Genomic DNA, 26,054 nt, shown 5'->3' on the forward strand with positions numbered 1-26,054 from the left:
CCTTGCCTTGTGCAGTTTATATATATTCTGCATTCATTTTTTTCGGTGTGTGAAGTATACATAATTTTATTTACCTTATAAAGCATTTGTGAAGGTTAAATGGAGTGGTTGATACATGCACACATGTGTGTATATGTGGATGTATGTACCTACACATAAACACAGTAGAGGGTCTGACCTCTAGTAAAAGCCTAGTAAATGTTCATTAGTATTAGTATGGCAAAAAAATATTTGAGGGCTTTCTATTTTTTGCACTTCTCCAATACTGGTAGTAAACAAAACAAGGAAATCCTTACCAAACATTTTGTCATAAACTAGGAAAATCCCAAAAAGGAGAGATAAAACAAATTTAAGCACTACCTCTCTCTTGAATTCTAGAAGACTCCAGACATGGGGACCCCAAACCCCGTGTTTACCCTTACAAGGTGGTACTTTATCTCATGTTGAAGTGTCCCCCTAAAACGGAATGGGGGTCTTTCAAAAGCTCAGAGATCATAGCCAACAGCAGAGCCCAGACTAGCATAAGAGCTTTCAGTGTGTCAGCACTCTACTCTCTGAGGTCTGAGACTCTACCTTCGGACTCTGCTGGTTAACTTCTCATTCCTGTCTCTATTCTGAGCTCTCTGAGAATCTGACTGGTTTTTACCTCTGCACTTGACTTTGCTGATTCTCTCTATATCTTCTTTAACATTAGTGGTGGATCACATGGCCTCAGGCCCAATCTTCTCTCCTTAAACCAAACTTTTTAGCTCAGCTTATTGTGGGACAGAAGATCTTAGATAAGAAGCTCAGTCCCTGGACACCCACTGATGGATGGGTTGTCTGTTAACGGTGGATGAGATGACTAAATGAGATTAGAACTGACCTTAGCCAAGTCTGGTTTTACAGCAGGGAACCACTGAACCCTTATCGCCATCTAGTCCTCTCTTCCCTCTTTTCCCGTCCCCAACACTGCTTCCTCTTCCTCCTGCCGTGTCACAGGAGAAAATGAGTCTGAAAGGCATAAGACTTGGTCAGTGTTCAAACATCAAAATTACAGGGCTAGATTGCTCAGTAAGATGATGACATTTGGATCAAGGATGTTACAGAACATGTCTTTTATGAAATGTTTAAAAGGTCAGGCATGTTGGCCTTATGGATAGAATATCTTTGATCTGATTCTGTCTCTTGAGTTGGACCAGGTTGAAATCTATGGTAAAAACTGGATCAGATTGAAATGTGAGATTAAAAAAAAGGAAGGGGATAATTTTCTGAAGTTGGTATACTGTTGTAGTTAAATGTGTCTGTTATATCACAATTACTTTTCTCTATAACCTCAATATTTTGTATGTTAAATGGGAAGAATATTTAATCATGTTTCAGACCAGCACTTTCAACAGAACTTTTTGCAGTGATGGAAATGTTCCGTATCTGTACTGTTCGATATGGTAACCACTGGCTGTTTGTGACTGTTGAACATTTGAACTGTGACTAGTGTGTGAGGAACTAAATTGTTAATTTTATTACACTTCAGTTAATTTAAATTTAAATAGCTACAGGTGGCTAGTGGCTACCACATTGGACTGTACAACTTTAGACCGAAGTATCCAAATATTTCTGGGTCTTTTTTTTTTTTTTTTTAAGGTTCTGGTTTTATACCTGAGGTAAGAATTAAAATCAACACTGCTCATTTCCTATGGGTGAATGTAAGATAACGTATGTGAATTATCCCAGGAACCATTACCCATAAAATTGTATAATTCAGTAGTTGCCGTCATTCATTCTCTTCAATATGTATTTCCTAAACAATCCCTATATTTAGGCAACTCATTCTCTGGAACTTGAATTTCTTGCCAGTAACATCTTAGATAGGAAAAGGTATCTCCCTTCTAGCATGAGGGTGACTGCCTTCTTTTGAACAGGACAGAATCATATTTTCAAGTCATTTTGATGACTGTCAGTTGTCCTTTGCACTAGTACTTGACCTATGTTAAAGATGTTTACATCTGCAATATTTTATGCTAACAAAAGGTATGCCAGTCCTCCAAAGAGGATTCCAAATAGGTTATATGTTGCTCTATAATTTTGTATAAATTATCTGTAGAGCTTACCATTGTTTTCATTTTGTAGCTACCAGGTGCAGGGTACTGAAACATTTAAAAGTAGAAAATGCACCAATTGTAAACCGATTTGACTATGCACAGTGCAAGAAACTGAATATGGATCAGGTACTAGACCAGATACTAAGGATGCCTCCTGAGAGAAACCGTATCATATACCTACGCCCCATGCAGCAGGTAATGAGCTCTGCTTCTTTTTGGTGATCACATATTGCAGTGATATTTTTTAGTGTTCAGCCTTTTTGAAATTGGCTTTTATTCATTTGCTGAACCCACAGTAATGATTCTTTAGATTCTACAGAGTTTTTTTAACCAGCCTAGACTACCTTGACAATCTTCTTCATCAGTGCTTTTCTGATAGATTTTTGTGGGCTTTTAGCAAGTTATATGATGAGGGGAGTTGTTATACAGCAAGTTTTATACTTATTAAAAGTTGCCTGTGGTAAAGAGCACAGACTCTGGTTTCAGACTTCCTGGTTCCAGTTCTGGTTCACTGACCTGTAGCAGATTACTTAACTTCTATGTCTTAGTTTCTTCATCTCTAAAATTAGAAGAATAAAAACCTGCTGTTACTGTGATGGTTAAATTAATACATGTTAAGTGCTAGAATAGTTGCTGGAATGTAGTAAGCAATCATATGATAGTTGCTGTTACTATTATCATCATTATTATAATAGTAAACGTTTTATAGTATCTATGGGATGATGGCTGTTAGCTGAACCTATTGTGGTAAACATTTCACAATATATGTAAATCAAACCATCATGCTGAAGATATGGCACGTATATACAATGGAATATTACTCAGCCAAAGAAAGAAACAAAATTGAGTTATTTGCAGTGAGGTGGATGGACCTAGAGACTGTCATACAGAGTGAAGTAAGTCAGAAAGAGAAAAACAAATACTGTATGCTAACACATATATATGGAATCAAAAAAAAAAAGTTCTGAAAAACCTAGGGGCAGGTCAGGAATAAAGACACAGAGAATGGACTTGAGGACACGGGGAGGGGGAAGGGTAAGCTGGGACGAAGTGAGAGAGTGGCATGGACATACATACACTACCAAATGTAAAACAGATAGCTAGTGGGAAGCAGCCACATAGCACAGGGAGATCAGCTCAGTGCTTTGTGACCACCTAGAGGGGTGGGATAGGGTGGGTGGGAGGGAGACGCAAGAGGGAGGAGATATGGGGATATATGTATATGTATAGCTTGATTTACTTTGTTACAAAGCAGAAACTAACACACCATTGTAAAGCAGTTATACTCTAATAAAGATGTTAAAAAAAACCCAACAACATCATGCTGTATACCTTAAAGGTATACAGTGATGTGTTGTCAATTATTTCTCAATAAAACTAGGGGAAAAAAGAGTAACATTGTGTGTAAGACTCTGTGCTTGATGTCAAAAGAAGGTTTAAAGGAAATATGAACCTTTGCAGTCAATGTTTGAACCTGGCCTCAAAAGAATCATTTCAACACACAAATTGCTTGTTGAGTGTTTATAATTTGCTGGGGCTGAAAAATAACACAGGACATCATCCTTCTTGAGAAGTTTGCCTTTCCACGAAGGGGGTAGACATATATGTCATTAGGATGACAAAGTGGGATTTCGTAAGTAAAATAGGGATGAGGGCATTCCATGAGAAGAAAGCAATGTGAACAAAGGTTACAAGGGGGCAAGGAAGTGTGTTCTGTCTTTAGGAATGGACATTAGTCCAGTTAGAATGGGGTATATGGTACTACACATTCACAGTTCTATAGTGCAGTCAAAATTTAAACCTGTAAAGCATATATTCGGAAGTGGATTGCTGGGATCAGTTACCTGAATCTGGATTCTCTGGTTTAATTCACATTTATATAACAGTGAGATGTAAACTGCTGAGCTTGCTAAACAGTTGAATTTGCTAAGCCTCATCCCTAGCATGGCAAGCTGTGTTCAGGGTGGAATGTGACTCTTTGATTTTCAAATCAGCCAGAGATTTAAAAACTGAGGTCCCAAGGAAAGATTGTTCAAGCCCTAGGAGACAGATTTCTAAGGCATTCTCTTCCTTGGTCCAAAATCCTCTCTCTCGTGTTTTCCACAGGTGGACACACTAACGTTGGAGCAGAAGCTATTTAGTGGTCCCTACCCCTATCACATCTGTATTATCCATGAATTCAGTAACCCTCCCAATGTCCGGAACAAGGTGCGCATTCGCAGCTGGATGGACACGATAGCAAACATTAACCAGTAAGTTATCTGCAGCCCCTGACGACCTTCTAAGTCAGTTCCCAGAGCAAGGATGCCCAGAAACAACAAATCCTAATTATTTTTTATTTTAAATGATTTCATCTGGGCTTTTCAGGCACTGAAACATGAAATGTAATGTGAAAAAAAAAAGGGAAATGAGGACTTAAAACTAAAATGCATACATATATATTTGTAACTTTTTATTTTCAAACTTAGAGAAGAATCACAAGAACAGACCGTACATGTACATTTAGTTTCATTCCTTTAGCCTTACAGCACGGAAAAGAGATATTAAAGATCTTAAAACTGTGATGTTTTACATCATCAGAAAATTTGACTTTTTATGCATTTGTTATTTTAATATTTTGTTTGAGACCTTCATTAGAATCTAGGCATAACACATTTTGATAGTTCCTTTCTAACCTACATCCCAACATTATTTTCAGTTTTATAATTTTTATTTAATTTTTCTTGTTGCCTCCAGAGAGCTCATTAAGTATGAATTCTTCCCAGAAGCCACACGAAGTGAAGATGACTTAAAGAAGTACCCCAAGTACCCATGGGGTAGAGAAATCTATACTTTAGAAGGTGAGCATTTATTTGTAAATGGTTGGAAAGCTAAATAACTGTTAACTAATTAGATGGAGAGACATGTCTTAGGGAAGATTGGAGTAGGAGCCTAACAATTTGTCAAAATAATGGGAATATTGAATATCTGCAGGTAGCAGGGACCAGATAAATAGTGCTCTCCCTGTATGAGTCTTTACCATCCCTAAAATAATCAGCAGTATTGAAACACAAAAAGTGAAAGAAAATTGAAACTTGCTATACAGTTTGAAAGTTGCAGTGACTTGAGGAAACCTGTGTCAGCCTCTTTATTTTGTGTGTATATAAATGTACACATATATAGAAAGGGAAACTGAGGCTTAATGGAAGCAAAGGATGACCAAAATCACATGACTAAATAGTAGCAGAGCTAGAATTGGAATTTATATCTGATGCTGCTTTCAAAATACTAACAGCGTTCGGCCCTATCGTTACTTCCACCCCAGTAGCACTGTTGATCTGTCTTCTTTTAGGTGTTGTGGATGGAGCGCCGTATTCCATGATTTCTGACTTCCCTTGGTTGAGATCACTACGGGCAGCAGAACCCAACAGCTTTGCCAGATATGATTTTGAGGATGATGAAGAAAGTAATTATGTCCTGACTTGATTTTTATTCTCTAGTTTGAGGTTATCCTACGGTGTTAGATACTTAGTATTTTGTCTGAGTTACGAGCGGCGCAGCTTTTTATCACTTCCCATATAAATGTTTTTGCTTTTTGTTATTGTTTGGTTCACCCCTTGCTAAAAAAAAAACAGCTCTAAATGTATACAATAGATAACCAGTTGACTTACTAGGGATATATGAAGGTTGGTGGAAAGGATTCCTTCAGACAGATTGTCCTACCTAGATTTTTTTATTACCTAAATGTTTATAATCTTGTTACTCCTTATTGAAGAATTTGGTCAACTATATTGTTTCAAAGCTGTTCCCGTTATACTAATTATTCTGCTACTTATGAGCTGCTTCTTGTTGGGTAGCATGTGGGAACTTATGATTTAGGTGTGGATACTTGATGGGGGATCTTGAAGGAACTCTGGAATATAGTTCTTCTAAGTGTTAGCACCCTTGAATATCCATTTGTAGGAAGTTAAAAAATATATATTTTAGGAGGAAATCGATTTCATAAACTACATGTATATATGTATGACTTACCTCTCTGGTACATTTTTCACCTTGGGCCTTTAATCATGTGTGCTCTTTTTGGCATCAAACAGAGTATATAACCAAACTGATGGGGACCCATTCCATGAGCTATGCATACATCAGTTACACTGCATGAGAGTATACAGGCATATCTCATGGACCAGCTAAATCAGAGTGGCTTTCCAAATGATTCTGATAATCTTGTTTCCCCTTTTCTTTCTAATTTCCAAGGCACCATCTATGCTCCTCGAAGGAAAGGGCAGCTGTCTGCAGACATCTGTATGGAAACAATAGGAGAGGAAATTTCAGAGATGCGTCAGATGAAGAAGGGCGTGTTTCAGCGAGTAGTGGCAATTTTTATCCACTATTGTGACGTCAATGGAGAGCCTGTTGAAGATGACTACATTTAACTGGTCCCTCCTCTTTCCAGCTATTCTGGCAGTAAGCTGCTGGGGCCATCCAGCTGCCAGAGAGCTTCACAGAGGCTTGCGGCATGCAGTTGGGAGGCTCCGGCGCATTTTGGTATATAGGAAATGTATAAGGAACATTGAAGTTGTATACAAAGATTTGTACATAGAGGAAATACACAAAGATATTTCCTAAGTACCAACTTTATATCATATGTTTATACAATTTAATTTAAAAATTCATTTTAATGAAGGCAGAGAATTGGAAAGAGTTCATTTTGTTCATTTTTCCAGGCAGTTCATAAGGTGTCACTTTCTGGCTGAGCCCCTGTTTACTATATTCTTAATCATCACTGTCACGCCCTTAAATCTGTGCCTTTTTCTTCTCGAGCAGAGCTGTTTGAGTAAACCTGTTGAAGCGTCTTTTTGTCTCTCGTGCTCTTTTTGTGTTACTGTTAAAACTCCAACTAAACCCTATGGTCAGAGGTGGCTGTATGTTTGTTTCTGTACAAAATTGTGGTTCTTTTTCCTCTTGGTATTGTAGTTGCCATATTTCTTAAAATGAAGTAAAAAAAAGACTCATAGGTTTAAAAAAAAACTGAGTTTGAGGGGGAAATGGAAAAGTTTCCAAAGCATTTCTAGTTATTTATTTCCATATTGTGTATATGCTTTATCTTGAATATAAAAATAAAAATTTATTAAAAACTTTTTTCTTGCCTTGGAACTGAATCCCTCATTTTAAAGAAGAGTAGCAAATACTACACAGAAAAGGAATGTGTAGTTGTGTCTAAGTAAGATTTCAGTGTAGTCTAATCTCTGATCTCTTTTTTTAAAGTTCTGTGGCTGCAAGATGTTTAACTCACAGAACTCTTTATGACAGAACACTGGGAATAGCAGAATTTCCCCAAATATCTGGTCTTCAGGAGATGGCCTTTCTCCTTTCTCAAGGAGAGAAATTCACCTGATATATGGCAGTGATAATATGCAGTATCATAGTGTCAGGGGTTAAAGCAAAAAAAGCTTCAGAGCAACACCTGTGTCTGAGGGCTGGCTTTGTCACTTGCTAGCTGAGTGAACTCAATAAATGGCACAAACTGAAGTTCTGTGGAAATATTTTAGAAACTCTTCCCAAACAGAATATGTAATTATGGTCTATATGAGGTGTAAGGGTCCAACCCCTTCATTTACAGGGGATTAATTGAAACCGAGAGGGAAAATGGCTAACCCACAGTCAGGGGCTGGTTGAGGCCAGGCGGAATTAAGAATTCAGTGCCTAATTCCCACCAGGCTGCCTCTACCTTCATCATTAATATTCATAGAAATGCAAGAAGCCAGCAAGTATTTCCTAACAAACACTCATAGTATGAATGATAATCAGTTTCTTTCCTCAAAGTTCTCTGTTTTCCAAGACTTTAAGTTCATCTACTTATATTAGGAAGAATGTTTGGTGCTGCATTCAGTCATCTCTTTATTACCTTGTTTTTAACTCAGCTCACCTCTCTTCTAATTAAAAGAGTGTGTTCCACTCTCCAGGTTAAAACTCTGATCACTAAAAGGTGGGAAACAAATTACGGGACATTCTAGATATTTCAAAGTAATATAGACCCCCAACTCTCAGCTAAGACTCGATCTAAACCTGTTTTTTCACTGTAACCGTAACCAAATAATGTTTAGATGTAAGGCCACTAGAGGCCACTGCTCTCTAATTTTTGTTGGTTTGTCTATCTCACTGTCTCAACCTGATCCACTCTAAAATCATTCTAAAGATGCCTAGACTGCGACAACTAAAAAAATGAAACTTGATAGATGCATTTGGTAAATGTCTATGGAATGAATGGCTGGACAGTGATTGCCCTACAGCAGCTATCAGCACACTTTTTCTATGCAGAGCCAGATAGTAAATAGGCTCAACTATGACAACCACTCAGCTCTGCTGTTGTAGTATGAAAGCAGCCATAGAGGAAACATCAAGGAATGGGCATGGCTGTGTTACAATAAAACTATTTTTGGAAACAAATTTGAGTTTCACATAATTTTCACGTCACAAAATATCTTTTGTTTTCCAACCACTTAAAAAAGTAAAAACCATTCTTAGTTTACAGACTGGAGGATTTGGCCCCTAGGTTGTCATTTGCCCACACCTACTTGCCACAGGGAACTGAGTTGTGTCTGGCACATTTTTTAAAGACCTTAAGAAATGTTTCATGGATGGATTACTGAATTAATGTCAAATTTAGAGAGAGAATCATGTCCCTCTTATAATGCTGCCAGGTGTGTGAGTCCTAACAATCTCTCTAAATAATAACTGGCACCACAATTCTTCCAGGAACTTCATATTTGGAATCAGAAAATCTGGGCTCACATTCTGACTCCCTCAGATGACTGCTGGATGACGTGGATGGTCGTAAGCCCTATTCTGGAGCCTCAGTTTCCTCATCTGTAAAATGGCCCGGACTAACACACCCACGCCACAGGGCAGCTGTGAAGGTCCAATGAGAGCCTTCAGTAAACTGGACAATGAGTTGCAAGTGGAGGTAGTATTGCTTCCACCATAATTCCCTTTATTATGAAAGGGTTATCTTTTATTTTCTTTTTTTAAACTAATCTTCCTATAACCTTCTGTTCCTTAGACCAGATCCCAGGATGGTAGGAAACAGAGATAGAACTGGTGAGGAAGTAACGATACCGTGAAAGCATTTTTTAAATCGTTTACCAAGTGCTTTCCATACACATCCTCATACCAACACTTTAAAATATGTATGATCATTATGTCCCCCACTTCACTGTTGGGGAAACTAGGGTGTAATAGGTTAAATATCTTGCTTACAAAAACAATTCTAAAAAGTAGTGGAAGCCGTCTGACTCTAAAGCCCGAGCGATTGAGCAAAGTGGCTTAGTTGGGAAGCTGCCCAGTCAGAGTTGCTGCTGCCGCTTCAACTTGAAACGACTCCAGCTGACCTTCGCATGGTTAGTACAGTCCCAAAATATGGAGGCTGCTGATTTTCTGATGCAGGCCTCAAATGACCCACTCAGACACAGGATGCAGTAAAAACATAATAGAGACAACACTGCAAACTATACAACGTCTACCGTGTGAAATACACAGCAACTAAAGAGAATGAATAAAAATCACGTATTGATGTGATATGATGTTGAAGGTATACCTTTGCAAAGGCAAGTTGCAGTTATTATATACTGCATCATCTTATTTATACACAAAAACCAAAACCATGTATTTTTATATGTACATTTTGACATATATAAATACACAGAACACGTTCTTGAATTATATAAGCCAGGTGATGAGGGCAATTCTTGGGAGGGGAGTGGAACTGAGTTGGTGTCAAGGGGTATTTTGTGGTATCTTTATTATTAGAACTCTTTATAATGGGGGTGGAGTGCATAAATACATTATTTGTATAACCTGTCATTTATATAGTCTAAAAATATATAATTTGCATATTTACTAATAAAATATTTAGAAGAGGAGGAAGAAATCACTCCGTGAGGATGGAGTGACCGTAAGTGTTTTCAGCCCTGATTTCTGCCCCGTATAAGCTCTGTGTCCTTGAGCAAATCACTTTCCCTGACAAAGTCTGTTTCCTTTTCTATAAAATGAAGTCAGTAATCCCTCCCCGCAAGCTGCTGGGAGAGGCTCAAAGATCTTGCTGTGAAAGCGCATAGAAGCTGTAAAGTGCTGAGAAGCCTGCAGTGCTGAGTTGATGGGACGTATGGGAACATTTCCATGTAGTGTTCCAAGTTCCAACTAGAAATGTGAGGAAGTCAAACTGCCTTCCACTGGGGTCCCTCCTGCTGTGGGCAGCCCCAGCGATGGTCTGAAACACAAAAGACTAATCCTCTCTTTGGCTCACACACCTGATTCCCAGGGTTCTTTGCTGGTTACTCAGTGACTCCAGGCTGCTGAATACTGGGAAGACTATGAAAGATCGGTGTGCAAGGGCCTTTCCTCCTGATCAATCATCTACCTGAATCCCTGCAATGTATGAAGATGGAAATTGAGGCTCAGAGAGTGAAAGGGAGCAGAAGAAGATACAGAGGGTGTGTGGCAGAGTTTCACTCTGGAGTAGGCATGTCCCAAGTTCCTTTCCAGGTCCCAGGATAACATGGAAGGGAAGTTCTTAGGCAGCATGAGGAAAGGGGCCAGCCTTGGCTTGTTCACTGCTCCCTCCTGGAACAGGGTCTGCCACGTGGATGTGGAGTAAGTCAGTCCAAATAAGGAACCGTGTTGCACACGTCTAGGACCATGGGCTTTAGAGTCAGACTGCCGACGTTCCCATTCCAAACCACACTTCCCAGGTCTATTACCTTGGACTAGTCACCAGATCTCTCAGTGGAGGCATGCTCATCTGGAAAGCAGGGTAAATTCTGGTACTTATCTTGTAAGGGTTTTATGAGGATTAAATGAGATGATCCATGTAAACAAAGCACTTAACATAATACCTGGCAGAAAGGAGCTCATTAAATGTTACTTCTCTTATTATTGCTACATTATTACATTATTATTATCATTTTATTATTACCTAAGACATGTTCTGGGGAGAGCTGAAAAAGGAAGGAAAAGGAAAGGAGAAACCTAATCTGAACCGAGTATAACAGTAGTTAAAAATATAAGCAGTTTCACTTCCTTTCTCTCTATGCTGCCACAATATGTGGAATGCAGCTTGTCATGAAATCACATTAGCTCATAAAGTTTGGGAGTTCTCTCTGGTAAATTCCCTTTCACCTCTTCTCGGCTTAAAGAACCCCTCGTGGGAGGCAGGTGCCTTAACAGCTCTCTGACACTCTCCCTTTCAAACTCGGAAGCAGAGAGGAGGCTCTGTGCGTTGGCTTCCCGTTAGAACTTAATAATCTTGCTTTGCTTTCATTGATTCCTCTCTATGGCTGCTTTCTATTAATGGCAATTCTGAATTTCTACTTGGGGTACTGATACAGTGTTTCTTTCTAAGATAAATTTATGTAAGTGAAAACTTGAATTGACTTAAATAAAAATATTAAGTAAATAACAGTATAGGCAGGACACACGTTTGGTAAAAATACTTGGGTGACACATGTTGGAACACTCAACAATCCTACCAGCTCAGAGATTTTCTCCATTTTGCAGATGACATAAGTGAAGCAAGTGCTGGTTAAGGCCCAAAGTGACATGGTGTCCCAAACTCAAGCCTTCAAATCCATCCCTGATGTGTTTAAATTCAAACCAAATATTTGGCCTCAGTTTTCTAGGCTAGATGGAAAAGAGATTGCAAATTATGACTAGAAGAGGTAAGTGCATTAGTCTTTTTTTTTCCCCCCTCTAGAGCAGCTATTACAGTAAGGACTTTGACTAGAGTAAAGCAAAGTAATACAGAAAAAGAGAAAGGCAATATTGCTCTCTCACCAAAGAGAGATATAACACCAAAGAGAAAAACGGGTAGACAGCACAGCACCAAGAAGACATTACTTTTGTCCTTACTTGAAGAAAATAACAAAGTCTATTTAATGATAGCCACTCCCCAGCAATCCACCCCATTTCCCTCCCTCATCCACCCCCATGCCCACATCCCCATCCCCCAGCTAGACAGAAATTTGCTTCAGGACAGAGCAAGTTAGCAGCATGAAGTGGAAATGTTGGTGAGATGAAAAGGTGAAGTCTCAGAAAGAACGAGTTTTTCTGCAAACATATACTTGAGTGTTAGCTGAAGTTGGTTTTTATCCCTTTTGCTTCCTAGCTGCTGATCATGAGCTGGATAGGGAGTTTCAGGGCTTCTACCTGGACAGCCCTGTAGGCTGGAGAGTCAAGGTGCAAAGCAGCACAGGTGAACCCCCTTTATCCCGGGCATGGGGCAGTCTAATTGCAGCATCCATCACCCCAGTGACTGTCAAGGCCAATCTGGCAGATGTGGCTGGGGCCATGGGCCCTTCTCTCTGGGAGCATCCTTTCATGACACTGCAGGCTTTCTGAAAGAGGATGGCCTCAGAGAAGACAGCAAAGTACTTCCTTCCTTGACAAGCTCCAAGTCTCCTCCTTCTGAGGCTTTCACACACATGCCATATTACCTAGATTCCCGGGAGCCAGAGATTTAAGTAATGCCAGGCTAGTAGCTGTCCAGATAGAGCAAGCCTGCTTCTGTTCTGTGAAGCTCCAATGTGAGCATTTGGTGCATCACCCACACCATCCCAGCTCTGCTCCAAAGAGACAGCAGAATTTGCTTGTGAGGCCCTCTCCGCAAAGGGGTCCTTCTTCTTGACAATGGCAAGGGCTCCTATTCCTGCAATTGCTGTCCTTTCCCTGAACCAGGGTGCATGTTACCTCTACAGATACCATTCATAGGCTGGCCCACACAAGCATGACCAAAGAGTCCAGAAGATACGGACCCGTAACATGGTAAGGTCTCATTTTCCCATCTATGTTGTAATCTATAGATCCCTGTCAAGTTCAAGTTGCCATTTAATATGGAAGACTGCCACTGAGAAATAATATTTTGCATAAGCAGATATGCTTGCTAAGCTCCTGGGAAGAAAAACTTTTCATAGGGAAGAAATCCTACTGTATTTATGTATGTGTGTATGCATGTATGTATTAAATAGTAGAAATTATTGACTTTGGAGGTATTAAAGTTTACCAGCTGCCTCAACGCACTAAACGTTTTCCTCCTCACTGTGAGCTGGCTCTATGACTGTCTTAGTCTTTCCCTAAGAAGTTCTCTGTGCTTTGATGAGAGGAGAGACCACATTAAGACAGCATGTGGAAAACTCTGGACCCCCAAATTCACTCATCTCTGCCTTTTCCATGAAAAAGTGGGGAAAAAAAAGGAAATGCAACACTGAGGAGTCTTATTTAACCCTCAGCACAGGGAGGGTTCCATCTAGGGGGTGACCAACCAGCCTAGTTTGTCTGAGATTGAGAAGTTTTCTAGAATGTGGGACTTTTGGTGCTAAAACCAGGGTGTTGGTCACCCTAATCCTATGTGGAGTCTGACCATCCTTCTCACCATTTCTGGGGACAGAGAGAAGAGGGAGGGCTAATGAGTTCTTCCCTCATGGATGAAATGAGTGAGAAAGAGGCAACTGTCGCTTCTGAGATCACTTGGGAAGGAAGGAGGGGCCAACAGCCCAAGTAGAAGGGCAAGGAGAACTGGTGAGGTTAGAAACTTACGGCACATCTTTATCTGGTAGTTCATGTTACGTATGCTCCCAACCATCCCCCACATTGCCTGTTCCCTAGGCTTCCCTATAAGGATCAGCAATTAACCCCTTCAGTAGGGTTTTTATCAGCAGCCAAAAGAAAGGCAACTGAAAAACCTCAGAGTCTCAACCTGAGGGGATAATTCACCCCAACATAAAGTCATTTGTTGGTAGCTTTGACATTAGGGAAGCATCTCCTTAGGAGATTGGAGGAAATGAGATACTGGAAAAGGTGTAGAAAAATGGTAGCCCAGGAACTTCACAGGCAGGAGGCCAGTGAAGTTTCCCAAGAAAGTAAGGCCCTAAAAGGTGTCTTATAGGAGCAACTGAGTTTCCCTCCCAAAATCTGAATTGTAGGACAATTCTCAATCGACATTCTCGGTAAAGATGTAGGTCCTTTCCCCATTGTCATGGAAGGGGAGTGAATCAAGATTTACTTCAAATGACCTCACAGCCAGTATGCCAATGAGAAAATGTCATCTTTAAACACACACACACACACACACACACACACACACACACACACACACACACACACACAAGAAAAAAAGAAAAATATTCAGGTCTATGAACCAAAAAACACTGATGCTTCACTTGTCATAATTCAGTTCTTCTGGACAGACACTTGGCACTACTATCAACCTAATTTCATTATAAAAGCCTTGATTAATTCACCCACCAATGAAAGTCCAGAGGACGATGGCCAGAACGGAGAGGAAATAGGAGCTGTTGAGTTCAAAGAAAAGACTTAAAAGGGTGGGTAGGCGGCAGATCATTGTCTTCCAATATTTAAGGGCTCTCAGTGGAAGAAGGGGCCAACTGCTTGTTCCCAGATGCAACTAGAGCAGAGACAAATTTGTGTTCCAACAAAGGAAAGACCTTCCTTATAACTAAAGCTTCTCCACAATAGAAGGAACTGCCTTAGGAGGTAGTGAGCTCCTATCCCTGGAGGTGTACAAGCAAAGACTGACCAACTTCCAGGGATGCTATGGAGGATTCTGCTTCTGTGTTGGCCGCAAGCCTGCATCTGATGGTGCCTGAAGTCCCTTCTCAACTCTGAGATCCTCCATGCTCTGGCCTTGGATCCTGTCCAACCCTGTCATCCATGTACCTTTCCTGGGCCCTTGGTCCCACTGCCCCATGCCTCACTGGTGGTGATGAGGGTCAGGAGAGATGCCAGGGTATCCTGTTCATGCAGACATGAATGGGAATGAATGGCTTAGTTGTGAGCCACGTCCTCAATCAGAAGCATGATTCCAGGGATTCTGGGTCATGGTGTATGGGCAGTTTCTCAAATTCCTGATGATGTCCACTGTGCAGAACTCTGTACCTAGGAAGGATGGAAAGAAAGCTTGAGAATTTGACAGGCATCCTTCAGATGCACCGAAGACAGCACTCCCACCACTCCTGACTTCCTTTCTGCTGTACACTTCCGAGAGCATGGCGAGGTGGGGCCAGGCAGGGGCTGGTACTTCATCAAGAGGGAAGCCCAAATAACAGCATCTGAACTGTTTATTTTAAAGGTGAGGAACTGAAGTCCTGGAGGAAAGGGGTACATGGAGGGTGAGAGGCAGAGCTGGGATTGGTACCCAGATTTATTTCCCCATAACAAAGCCTGGGGCTCTCGTGTTACTCATCAAAATGGACCCTATGTACCACTTCAAGCAGTATCTAAATATGCTAAGTTCCCAAGGGATGGCTCTGGGTTCAGCAATAGCCAAGTTCTGACTGAGGTTAATAAACCACTCAGAGCCTGAAAGACAATGTAGCTCTATTTGTTAGTTGGATTCCTTTTGGTGACATCTGGGATAGTAAACCGATTAGATGAATCCAACAGCAAGTTGACTCTAAGCATCAGAGTGACATTTACTACTTGACAAGTGTTTATTATTTTTCTGCAGTATCACACGGTTACACTCAATATGTTAACTGCATTTAAATCAACCTCAACTGCAAGTGGGTCCTGTCATCAGTAACCCGGTTTCCAGCACCTGGCAGTTATTCTTATGACATTATACAGTTTAGGAGCGCTATTACCGCTCATTCCCAAGGCCAGTGTAAAGCCCATTCAGTAAAACAAATAAAAGAACACATACCACTTACTTGGCATCGTATGTTGACAACCAACTTGGGGGTGGTTTCTCAAGAATTATATTGATGCTTTCCTTTGAATTATAATAATTTATTGCTCACTCATGTTGGCTGGTTGGTATATACAAGGTACCAGGTACTAAACTCTCTCCACGCATTACCTTATGTAATCTGCACGACAGCCCCATGAGATGGTTATTATGTTTATTTTTCATTTAAGCAAAATGACACATAGCTTCAGTGACTTGCCCAAAGGAGTACAGGTAATATGTGAAGATACAGCCAATCAAACCTGGTCTATCTGATACCAACACCCACATGCTTAACTGGTTCTCACACAAGGCATGGAGTAGCTATAAATTTAAAACAGTGAGTCTTAATCGGAACAATCTGGAGGCACTTTTGGTTGTCACGGCAGGGGCAATGCTACTGGCAGATATCTAGTGGGTAGAGACTGAGGATGCTGCTAAACATTGTTCAATACACAGCACAGACTCCCACAACAAAGTATTATCTGGCCACAGATGTCCATAGTGCCCCGATCTAGAATAAAAAGTCCTCCTAGCTGGATAGAAGCAGGTGTTAGCTGAGGAACACAAAGTGAAGGGCATGAGTCTGCTCTCACAGAACTGTCACTCCGGTGCTGCTAAGATAGAGGTAAGCAGACGGAATATGACCTGAAGAACCACAAGCACCTGCTAGGTGAGTGTTGAGGAGAAGAATGAAGTGGGAAGGGTTATAGAAAGGGTTGGATCACACAGTCTTCATGAGGGCAGCCAGGGCAGGTCCCAGTGAGATATGTGAGTAGAGGCTTTAGGGAGGTCAGCATTCCAGGTATTGAGTCATAATCTCTCAGCCTCAGCACCACCCTTCTAAGCTTGGCTTTGTGCTTCTACAAACCAAATGTTGGCTTGTCGGCTAGCTCCTATCAGGCTCCTCCAACTGGCAGAGCCTGGAAGCCTGGAAGGAGGAGAAGGACCTTGCTGCTCCTGTGAGCCTGCTACCTATTCCTGCTTCTCGTGAGCATCACCCCAGCCATGCTTCGTCCGCCCAGCAGTGGCGATGCCTGGCAGTTGCCTTGCAGTAGCAGCGGAAAGTCTTGTTTACAGTCTTTCCAACTCTTGCATAACCAGCTTCACGGCAGCCCCTCAGAGATAGTGCCTCCTCCTCAGAGGTCAAGTTTCTGCTCTGTGGGATCCCTCTAAGTCTCTACATTTTTTTGGTTATTCCCTTTGTTCCCTCAGCCCTAGAGGGAGCAGTTGCTTCCTCCAGTTGCTACCTCCATATACACTATTAAAATATTGTTTAAATAGCTGGTGTGGTTTCTGTCTTCTGTCTGGATCCTGTGAGATATAATGAAGAATGGAGGCACGTGCATATCTGGGAGAAGAACATTCTAGGTGGAGGGAACAGCAACTGCAAAGGGCTTCAGGCTAGATCCTGTCTGGAACGTCTGAAGAAAAGCAAGGATGCTGGGCGCCAAGGCAGAAGGAGTGAGGGGCGGAATGGAAGGAGTTGAGAGCTGAGGTCAGTAAGGTAGCCGGGGCCAGAGGGTTGGCGTGGAGGAGCCACGGCTGGCAGGTCCCGATAAGGTTTTGACTTTTCCCACATGTGAAAGGTTTGAGCAGCGCCCTGACATGATCTGAAATGACTTCTTAGCAGGCTCTCTCTGGTTGCTCTACTGAGAGTAGATGGAATGGAGGTGGGGTGAGCACAGGGAGACCAGTTAGGAGGTTACAGCAATAATCCAGGTGACAGAGTAGTTTGCTGTTATACTTCATACCAGAAGGTTTAGCCTTTACAACTGTTCTCAGACGCTGTCACATGTGTCAGTGTCTCCCTTGCCTTGGCTCACCAACTGGAGGCTGTGTTATGCAGCATAGTGATGAAAACTAAGACTTGAGTCAGACAGACCTCATTCCCAAACCAGGCTCTACCACTTAACCAGCTCTGTGATATTTAGCAAGTTATTCAATCTCTCTATGCCTCATTTTCCTCCAGTGTAACTGAGAGTGATGATACCGACCTCACAGTACTGGTGTGTGGACCAAATTGCATCATGTATGAAAAACGCTAGCACAGGGTCTGGCACAAAGGAGAATCTCAAAATATTGAAACTGAAATTATTCTGTTTACTTCTTTTCCTCAATACCTCATTTAGTTATGAGTATATAATAATGACAAGAATTATATATGCACAGCAGTTTACTGTTTAAAAATATTTTCCTCCTTTTTTTCCTTTATAGGTAAAACCTAAAAGAACTCAAGATGTAGAAGGTTCCCATATCTTGTCTTTCTCCCTTATCAGAATCACAAGAGCTCTTTTGGCAAGCATGTGTACCAAAACAGCACTAACTGATTTTCCCACCCATGACTTTATTTATAAGTAGCTCTTCAGGCCAGGCAAGGTAGGCAATAAGACCAATATTATACAGAGGAGAAAACTGAGACTCAGCTCAGTTAAGTGAGTACTGAGCATCATGGTAAGTGAGTGGCAAAGCCTGGCCAGGACCACAGTCAGATGCTTGCCTGTTGCTCTTGCCCCTGAATGGCATTGCTTAATGACTTAAATACAGGTCTTCAAACAAGGGCTCAGAACCAAACACCCCTGTGAAATGGGGCTGTACTGCAGTATCTGAAAATCATGCACAGCTCATTTTATGAAGGAATTAGGATATACGCCAGGCATGATTTTTGGTAATTACATACATGACTTCATTTGTATCATTTACTTTTCACAACCCTAAGTGGTAGCAACTATACTGGGACCTACCTTACAGATGAGAAAACTGAGGCTCAGAGAAATCAAGCAGCAATTTATGTAAGGTCACAGTGTCCACGATGCCCACACTCTTAACCTCAAAACACACTCCTGAACCTTTGCCCTGTTCATGGCCAATAAGCCACGTTCACTGGCAATCAATCAAGTCCACATGAAGAGGGTGTCCTGGTTGAGGTACCTTTTGGCATTTCTGATCATATAAGAAGATATACTGCATGGAATCAGGCACACGTCTACAGAAGCCTTGAACACGTCTTTCCTGAGTATCTATTTCTCATGTGCTAGTAAGTGAATTGTTCAGAATAACAAGTGGAGACTCCCCTTCTCCAGAGTTCAGTGGAAAGGCAGCAGCTCTCGTTCCATGTGAGGCTGAGCAGACAGGCATGTGTTCTGTTACAACCTTTGGTTGGTCCTCTCACCGTGGTGGGTGATGCACCCAGAAAGGAGGAGCTAGTCTGAGATTTCCTTGGCAGGACTCTAGCAGAGGGCAGTGTGTCTCACATGGAGTCTGGCCTGCAGAGGTTTTCCCAAATCTCATGAGATATATTTTTAATTTGGTATTTTCACTTTGATAGTAAATAAACAATCTGAGCAGATTTGGGATGATCTAGAAGCCACCTTATGAACTCATACTGCCTTGGGAATTCAGAGCTTGAATTGCACTCAGGTCCACATGATGTTGTGGTGACAACGAATGACGGTGCAGTGTTTCTCTAATAAGGGTACATGAAAGTACATGATACTGCAGAACAGCATTCAAATCCTGACTCTACCATTTACTAGTTGTGTGACCTAATCAAGTAGATTAGTTCTACCTACCTCACAGCTTTGTTGGGACGATAAAATGAACAACTATAAAGAGCTTAGCAAAGGTCTGGACATGTAGTGGGTGCAGAGATCTTCACTGGTAAGGAAACCAAGGTGCAAAAAATGTGAATTTCCCAGGGTCAGAGAAGGAGTTATGTATGGAATGGTTAAGAGTATAGGCTCTTGAGTCAGAATGCCCGGGTTAAATCCTACCTCTGGCACCGACTAGCTCTGTGAATTATTCAAAATGTTCTGGGTTGTTGTGGGCATTCAGTGAAATAACGCACATAAAATGCTTATTAGAACAGTGACAGCCAGCTAGTAAGCACTCCATAAATGTTTATGAGAACTGTTCCTATTTGATGACAGAGGTAAGACTTGAACACAATGCTTGATAGCTGATTCAGTGCAGAAATCCATTCTTTAATCATTGATCAAGTGTTTGTTCACTTAGTCATTGATCACAGGGCTGAAAGAAACCTTGAAGATGGCTTTACAGACAAAGAAACAGCCCCAAAGAGAGACAGTCATCTGTTCTGAGTGGCAAAAGTCTCTCAGCTCTGTTTGGTGTAATATCTTACTTGCAATCTTGCAGCTGTGCTGGGGAAAGCAGACCCCAGATATGTGGGTGTACCTGGGCAGTTCCAAGTCCAGATGAAAAAACCCAACTGCTGTTTCCCAAGCAACAGCAAGGCAGGAGGCAGCTCCCTTCAAGCTGGGTTGCTTTCCCTCTTTACATTAATTTACTCAAGCATGACTGAAGCCACATTAGGTTTGGTAATTACCTGAGGCTACAATTCATTCACTGAGCAATTAGCATCACACTTAGAGCAGCCTGGATGTAATTAGTCGCATAATAATAGCCCCCTCTGCCTGCGCAGCCTAGTATTATAAGGAAATGATTAGACTTTATTACACATCATCCCGGCCCTACCCCGCATGGCATTGCTCATATGGAGGCGACTGCAAGATGTTTTAATTATTAAAACGCAAGGTGCATGAGTTTAAAGAGATTCAACCCTAAGACAGTTTCACGAAAGCCGGAGCCCCATTACCTGGAAACAAAGATCTCATCTTGGGTGTTTTTTGATGTACAGGGAGAAGTGAGACTTTCAAATCTTAGGCATTTATTCATTCAGCCACTTATTTGTTTAAAAATATATTTTGAGTGCCTACCACTGTGTCACGCCCTGGAAGTAACAGAGCGGTGAGGAAAATCTACAGTCCCTGTCTTCGAGGAGCTCACAGTGTAGTACGGGAGACCCACAGTGAGATGGAAAATCGCAGGCCTGAGAAGTGTTAGGGATGAGAGGTATTTGGCGGTGCTGTGAGAACATGTCATAGGGGATGTGGCCGAGGTTAGTGTGTCAGGGTAGCGTGACTGAGGAAGTGAGGGAGATGAGAACTGAAAGATGGGTAGGGGTTAAACGGGTAAAGAGGAGGAAGATGTTGGCAAAAGGGCCAGCAAGAGTAAAAGACCACGGTCCTGAGGGTAGGTGTGCCTTGCGAGAGTAGAACACGGCGAGCATCACTTTAAGAGGAGAGTGAAGACTCAGAGACTCACCCTGCTAAGGGCTGTTATGCTCATCATAAGAGCAGCAGGAAGCTGGCTAAGGTAATGAGAATGGATTCATGAGGACTTCATGTTTTGGAAGAACATTCTAGCTGTGGTGTGTAGAATGGGCAGAGGTGAGGTTGGAGTGGGAGCCCAGAGGAAAATCAGGAGCCATCTTAGCTTCCTATTGCTTCTATAACAAATTACCACAAACTTATTAGCTTAAAAGAGTGCAAACTTATTATCTTACAGTTCTGGAGGTCGGAAGGTCAAAATGGGTCTCAATGGGCTAAAATCAAGGCGTTGGGCAGAGCTGCATTCTTTCTGGAAGTTCTAGGGGAGAATGCCATTCCTTGCCTTTTCCAGCTTCTAGAGGCTGCCCACATACCTTTGTTTGTGGTCTCAGTGCTCTAACCTCTGCTTCCACCATCACATCTCCTTCTCTGACTCTGACCCTCCTGCTTCTTTATTACAAGGATGCTTGCGATTACAGTGGGCCCACCCAGATAACCCAGGATAATCTCCCCATCTCAATACTTGTAGCTTAATCACATCTACAAAGTACCTTTTGCCACCTAAGGTAATACATTCATAGATTTGGGGGATTAGGATGTGGATCTCTTTGGACATTATTTTGGCTGACACAGGTGATTTCCTTTTCTTTTTTTTAGATGGAATATGCTCATTTTAATTTAACATTGTTATTATGCTTAGAGTAATTTTTTTTTTGGCAGTGTGGACTGGCTCTATTTTTATTTTTAAAAATTTTTATTGTTAATTTACAATGTTGTGTTAATTTCAGGTGTACAGTAAAGTGAATCAGTTACACATATACATCACAGGTGATTTTCAAGGTGTCTAGAGATGTTAGTGACTCAGAGATGTGGGATGGTAGCAGTGGAGGTGTTGAGAAACAGTCAGATTCAGGATATATCTTGAAAACAGAGCTGACAAGACCCACTGATGCATTGGACATGGGGGCAATGAGGGCTTTCAAGGTACAGCATGGGCTAGGCAAGGTGCAGAGGCAGGAAAGAGCTTGGAGTGACGTTTGAGGAATGGTGAATGTTCTAAGAGTGTATCCTACATGGTGAGGATGGGGGTGCTGGGAGATGAGGCTTAAAGGAGGTAGAGGCCCCATGACTGAGGGTCTTAAAAGCTAGGCTCAGAAGGTTGGGCTGAGTCTTAGGTAATGGAGAGTGAAATGAACACTGGCTGCACTGTGGGGAATAACTGGGACGATTGGGACACTGAGACCAGTGTGGAGCCTCGTTCCTCCAGAAGAGAAAAGACAGGTCTAAAGCACAAGTAGGAGCAGTGGGCAGGAGGAAAGAGAAGGACCTTCCAGACAGTGATGGGCAGGACATGCTCACTGATTCCACTGACCGTGAAGGGTGTCCAGTCTGAGTTTAGCCTGAAGACCTAAGTGGATGCTCATGTCATTCATTATGGAGCCCTCAAGCCCCCTGAGACTTTTCTTCTCCAGGAGAAACACCTCCAGTCCTTCAGGATTCCTCATAGACCAGGGTTCCTATTCTCCCTCGGCTCCCTGGTTGTTCTGCTCTGGACTAGCTTATCTCTGTCATTAGAAAACAGATATTCTTGTTAACAGTTAAGGGATTCTGGCCTCAGGTCCTCTCTTTGATTATCAGTGGAGCCAGGATCAAAATCCACACCTATGATTCAGCTGTTTGTATTTACACAGACATTTATAGTGATTCCAAAACAGGGAATGCTTCCTTTAACTGTGTTCCTCTCTTGGCCTCCCCACCCCATGCCATCACGGGCTCACAATCTCTTACATGTGCTTCTTCACCATAGGACACAGCTGTGGCAGTGCTCCCCAGCCCTTGTCTTCCATAATCTAAGGACAAGTCCCCACCCCTGCAGGAGGCTCTACCTACTGGCCATAGCAGAGTCCAAAGTTACTCTGCTTCTACCTCCAGGAAATATGTGACTGGGGACTTGGAGATATTATCAGGGTCTTAGTGCTTGAACTGAGAATGGGAAGGGCTGCCTGGGGGAGCCAGGTTTGACCCATGTGTTCATAGAATCAGAGAAAGTTGATCCAGAAAGAGAAAAGAATGAAGTTGATGTACAGTGAAAACTAGACAAGAGATTATGGTCTCAGAGAGGTGGAAAGAGGAACACTAATCCCTAAAAGCACCCATATTCCTTATTTGTCACCATGAAAGCCAGTAAATTTCCTGCTCTGGGGATCCATGAGATACCTCTGTATCTTTCCAATAAATCTCCCTTTGTTTTTCTTCAGGAAGCATGAATGGGCTTAGAGCCTGTGGTAGGCACTGTGAGTTATTTACTTTAAAGCATGTGCCCAGGGCTTCCCTGGTGGCGCAGTGGTTGAGAGTCCGCCTGCTGATGCAGGGGACATGAGTTCATGCCCCGGTCCGGGAAGATCCCACATGCCGTGGAGTGGCTGGGCCCGTGAGCCATGGCCGCTGAGCCTGTGCGTCCGGAGCCTGTGCTCCGCAACGGGAGAGGCCACAACAGTGACAGGCCTGCGTACCGCAAAAAAAAAAAAAAAAAGTATGTGCTCACACACTCTTCTGTCTTTCTAATACAGCCTGTCTCCTAGTACAGGCAAAAACACTGCTTGACAGCTAAGGGTTTGGCCTCTGATCTTCTGATCAATGACTTGAAGGTCTGCTAGGGGAATCTGACGGAAAATGTTTTCCTCCTGAATAAAAGACAAGTATGATAAGAGTCTGCCTTATCTTCTAGCATTTGGTTGTGGTTATGTGAGAAGGATACAATGTTTGGAGCTGTTGCAACTAGTTTGTGACCATGAGAGTATCATCCAGAACGAAAACTAATAGGCTGAAAAGAGCAGAGGAAAAGCATCTGGGTTCTTCACAGTGTTATTGAATTACTGAATTAACCAATACTAAAACTACCAAACTCTACCAAACCAAGCTTTCTATCTTGTAAATGGATAATCTTATTTTTTAAAGTTAATTTTACTTAGGCATTCTAGTGCTTATAGGCCAAAGTATTCTAAATGACATAACGCCCATGATCCCTGTCTTCCACATCTACTATGACTTCCCAAATTCTGCTACATCCAAATCCTACCCACCCTTTAAGACCCATTCCAGAAGACTTCTACACCATCCATGAGCATTTAGTGTTGACAGGAACACAAATTATCTGCTAATGTGAGGTGTCTGATTGGACATATGTCTGGCCTCCTGACACTCCTGGAAGGCAGAGCCCATATCTTATTATATGATAAGAAGAAACAATCTTTCAGCCCTGTACTTTTATTTATTTATTTATAAAAATAAATTTATTGGGCTTCCCTGGTGGTGCAGTGGTTGAGAATCTGCCTGCCAATGCAGGGGACACAGGTTCGAGCCCTGGTCTGGGAAGATCCCACATGCCGCGGAGCAACTAGGCCCGTGAGCCACAATTACTGAGCCTGCGCGTCTGGAGCCTGTGTTCCACAAGAAGAGAGGCCACGATAGTGAGAGGCCCGCGCACCGCGATGAAGAGTGGCCTCCACTTGCCGCAACTAGAGAAAGCCCTCTCACAGAAACGAAGATCCAACACAGCCATAAATAACTAAATAAATTTAAAAATAAATAAATAAATTTATTTATTTATTTTTGGCTGTGTTGGGTCTTTGTTGTTGTGGGTATTTCTGGTTCTCAATCTTTCCATGAGAGGGAGACTGAGAAAGCTATCCTAGCACAAAACTTACATCATGGGTTGGGTCATTGCCATGGAAAACCCCTGGCAAAGAAGCTAGGAGTCTGTGGATACAAAAGGAATATTTTTCAACTGGTATAGGATGGGAAGGTGTTATAAACTGAATTTTTTTAATCTCTCCCCAAATTCATATGTTAAAGTCCTAAACCCAAATATGATGGTATTTGGAGATGGGGCCTTTGGGAGGTAATTAGGTTTAGATGAGGTCATAAGGGTGGGGCATCCATGATAGGATTAGTGCCCTTATAAGAAGAGGAAAAAAGAACTGAGTCCTCTTTCTCCACCCTCACTGCCATGCTCTCTCTGTCTCTGTCTCTCTCTCTGTCTGCCATGTGAGGATAGTGACAAGGCATCTGTCTGCCAGACAGGAAGAGGATTCTCACTGGGAACCAAATCTGCCTCCACCTTGATCTTGGATTCCCCAGCCTCCCAAACTGTGAGAAATAAATCTCTGATGTTTAATCTACTTGGTCTATGGTATTTTGTTATAGCAGACTGAGCAGACTAATACAGGAGATCTCAAGGAGTCAAAGAAAGAATATGGATGGAGAGAGCAGGAAACAACAGTACAGATTGTGGAGATAGGACTTTTTTGCCGTTAGTCATTAACTCAGGAAAACCTAAGGCATCAAGAGAAAATGAACTAGCAGAGGGGCACGTGCATGTACGTGTTTCTGTGAATCTTTTACTAGCAACACTGCATTTATCTAAAGGTCAGGTATCCAGTGACCTTAACTATCCAGAAACCTGCACTGAGGTGTTTTTTGTTTGTTTGCTTGTTTGTTCTTTTTAAAGGTCTCTGAGTAATCAGAGTAGTTGTCCCAAAGGTGTGGACTTTCCTTGTGGTCTTCCTCGTTTTTCACTCGGAGAATATTTAAACTTAGTTTGCATACAACTCTAGAAAGCTTGGTTCTTCCACACACAGCAGAGGAGAGACTGGAAACTAGGATGGGAAGGGAAATACGTAATGCTAGTGGTAGATAAACTGATTGCAGGAAAAATGATAGCTGACATGTGCAAAGAAAAAAGAAACATAAGAAGGTCAACAAAATCAACATAGCAAAACCAACCAGGGCCATATAGGGCAGAGGAAAATATTTCAAACATCCCTCAAGGCCATTACTGTAGTGTAAAATAACTTAATAATGGAAATTCAAAATAATGACTTTGAACAAAGTTACTCAAAATCTGCTTTGATACTAGGGGAATCCAAATAAAGTCTGTAGTTCACTTAATAGTATTGGATAAATGTTAATTTTCTAGCTTTTGATAAATGTTCCATAGCTATGTAAAACGTTAGCATTGGGGGAAGCTGTGTGAAAGGTACATAGGCACGCTATGTACTATCTCTGTATTATTTTTCTATAGATATAAAAGTGTTTCAAAGGAAAAGATTTCTTAAAAAATGGAAAAAA

The 26,054-nt window shown here is 41.8% G+C and overlaps 2 protein-coding genes across 11 annotated transcripts in view; one reads left to right on the forward strand and one right to left on the reverse strand.

Annotated features, from left to right (window-relative positions):
- The window catches only part of FBXO38 (F-box protein 38), a 52,099-nt gene extending 44,900 nt beyond the window's left edge, over positions 1 to 7,199 (forward strand). For all 9 annotated transcript variants that reach the window (XM_019924671.3, XM_019924674.3, XM_019924677.3 and 6 more), the window contains 5 exons: positions 2,110 to 2,276; positions 4,188 to 4,333; positions 4,818 to 4,921; positions 5,413 to 5,526; positions 6,315 to 7,199. In XM_019924671.3, the coding sequence (XP_019780230.1) occupies positions 2,110 to 2,276; positions 4,188 to 4,333; positions 4,818 to 4,921; positions 5,413 to 5,526; positions 6,315 to 6,493 (710 nt within the window). In that variant the 3' untranslated portion in view covers positions 6,494 to 7,199. The remainder of the gene's footprint in view (positions 1 to 2,109; positions 2,277 to 4,187; positions 4,334 to 4,817; positions 4,922 to 5,412; positions 5,527 to 6,314) is intronic.
- Positions 7,200 to 14,261: 7,062 nt separating this feature from the next.
- Positions 14,262 to 26,054, reverse strand: part of HTR4 (5-hydroxytryptamine receptor 4) — a 318,838-nt gene continuing 307,045 nt past the window's right edge. For both annotated transcript variants that reach the window (XM_073802673.1, XM_073802674.1), the window contains one exon: positions 14,262 to 15,005. In XM_073802673.1, the coding sequence (XP_073658774.1) occupies positions 14,918 to 15,005 (88 nt within the window). In that variant the 3' untranslated portion in view covers positions 14,262 to 14,917. The remainder of the gene's footprint in view (positions 15,006 to 26,054) is intronic.

The sequence above is a fragment of the Tursiops truncatus genome, chromosome 3 (genome assembly GCF_011762595.2).
Source record: "Tursiops truncatus isolate mTurTru1 chromosome 3, mTurTru1.mat.Y, whole genome shotgun sequence".
NCBI lineage: Eukaryota > Metazoa > Chordata > Mammalia > Artiodactyla > Delphinidae > Tursiops > Tursiops truncatus.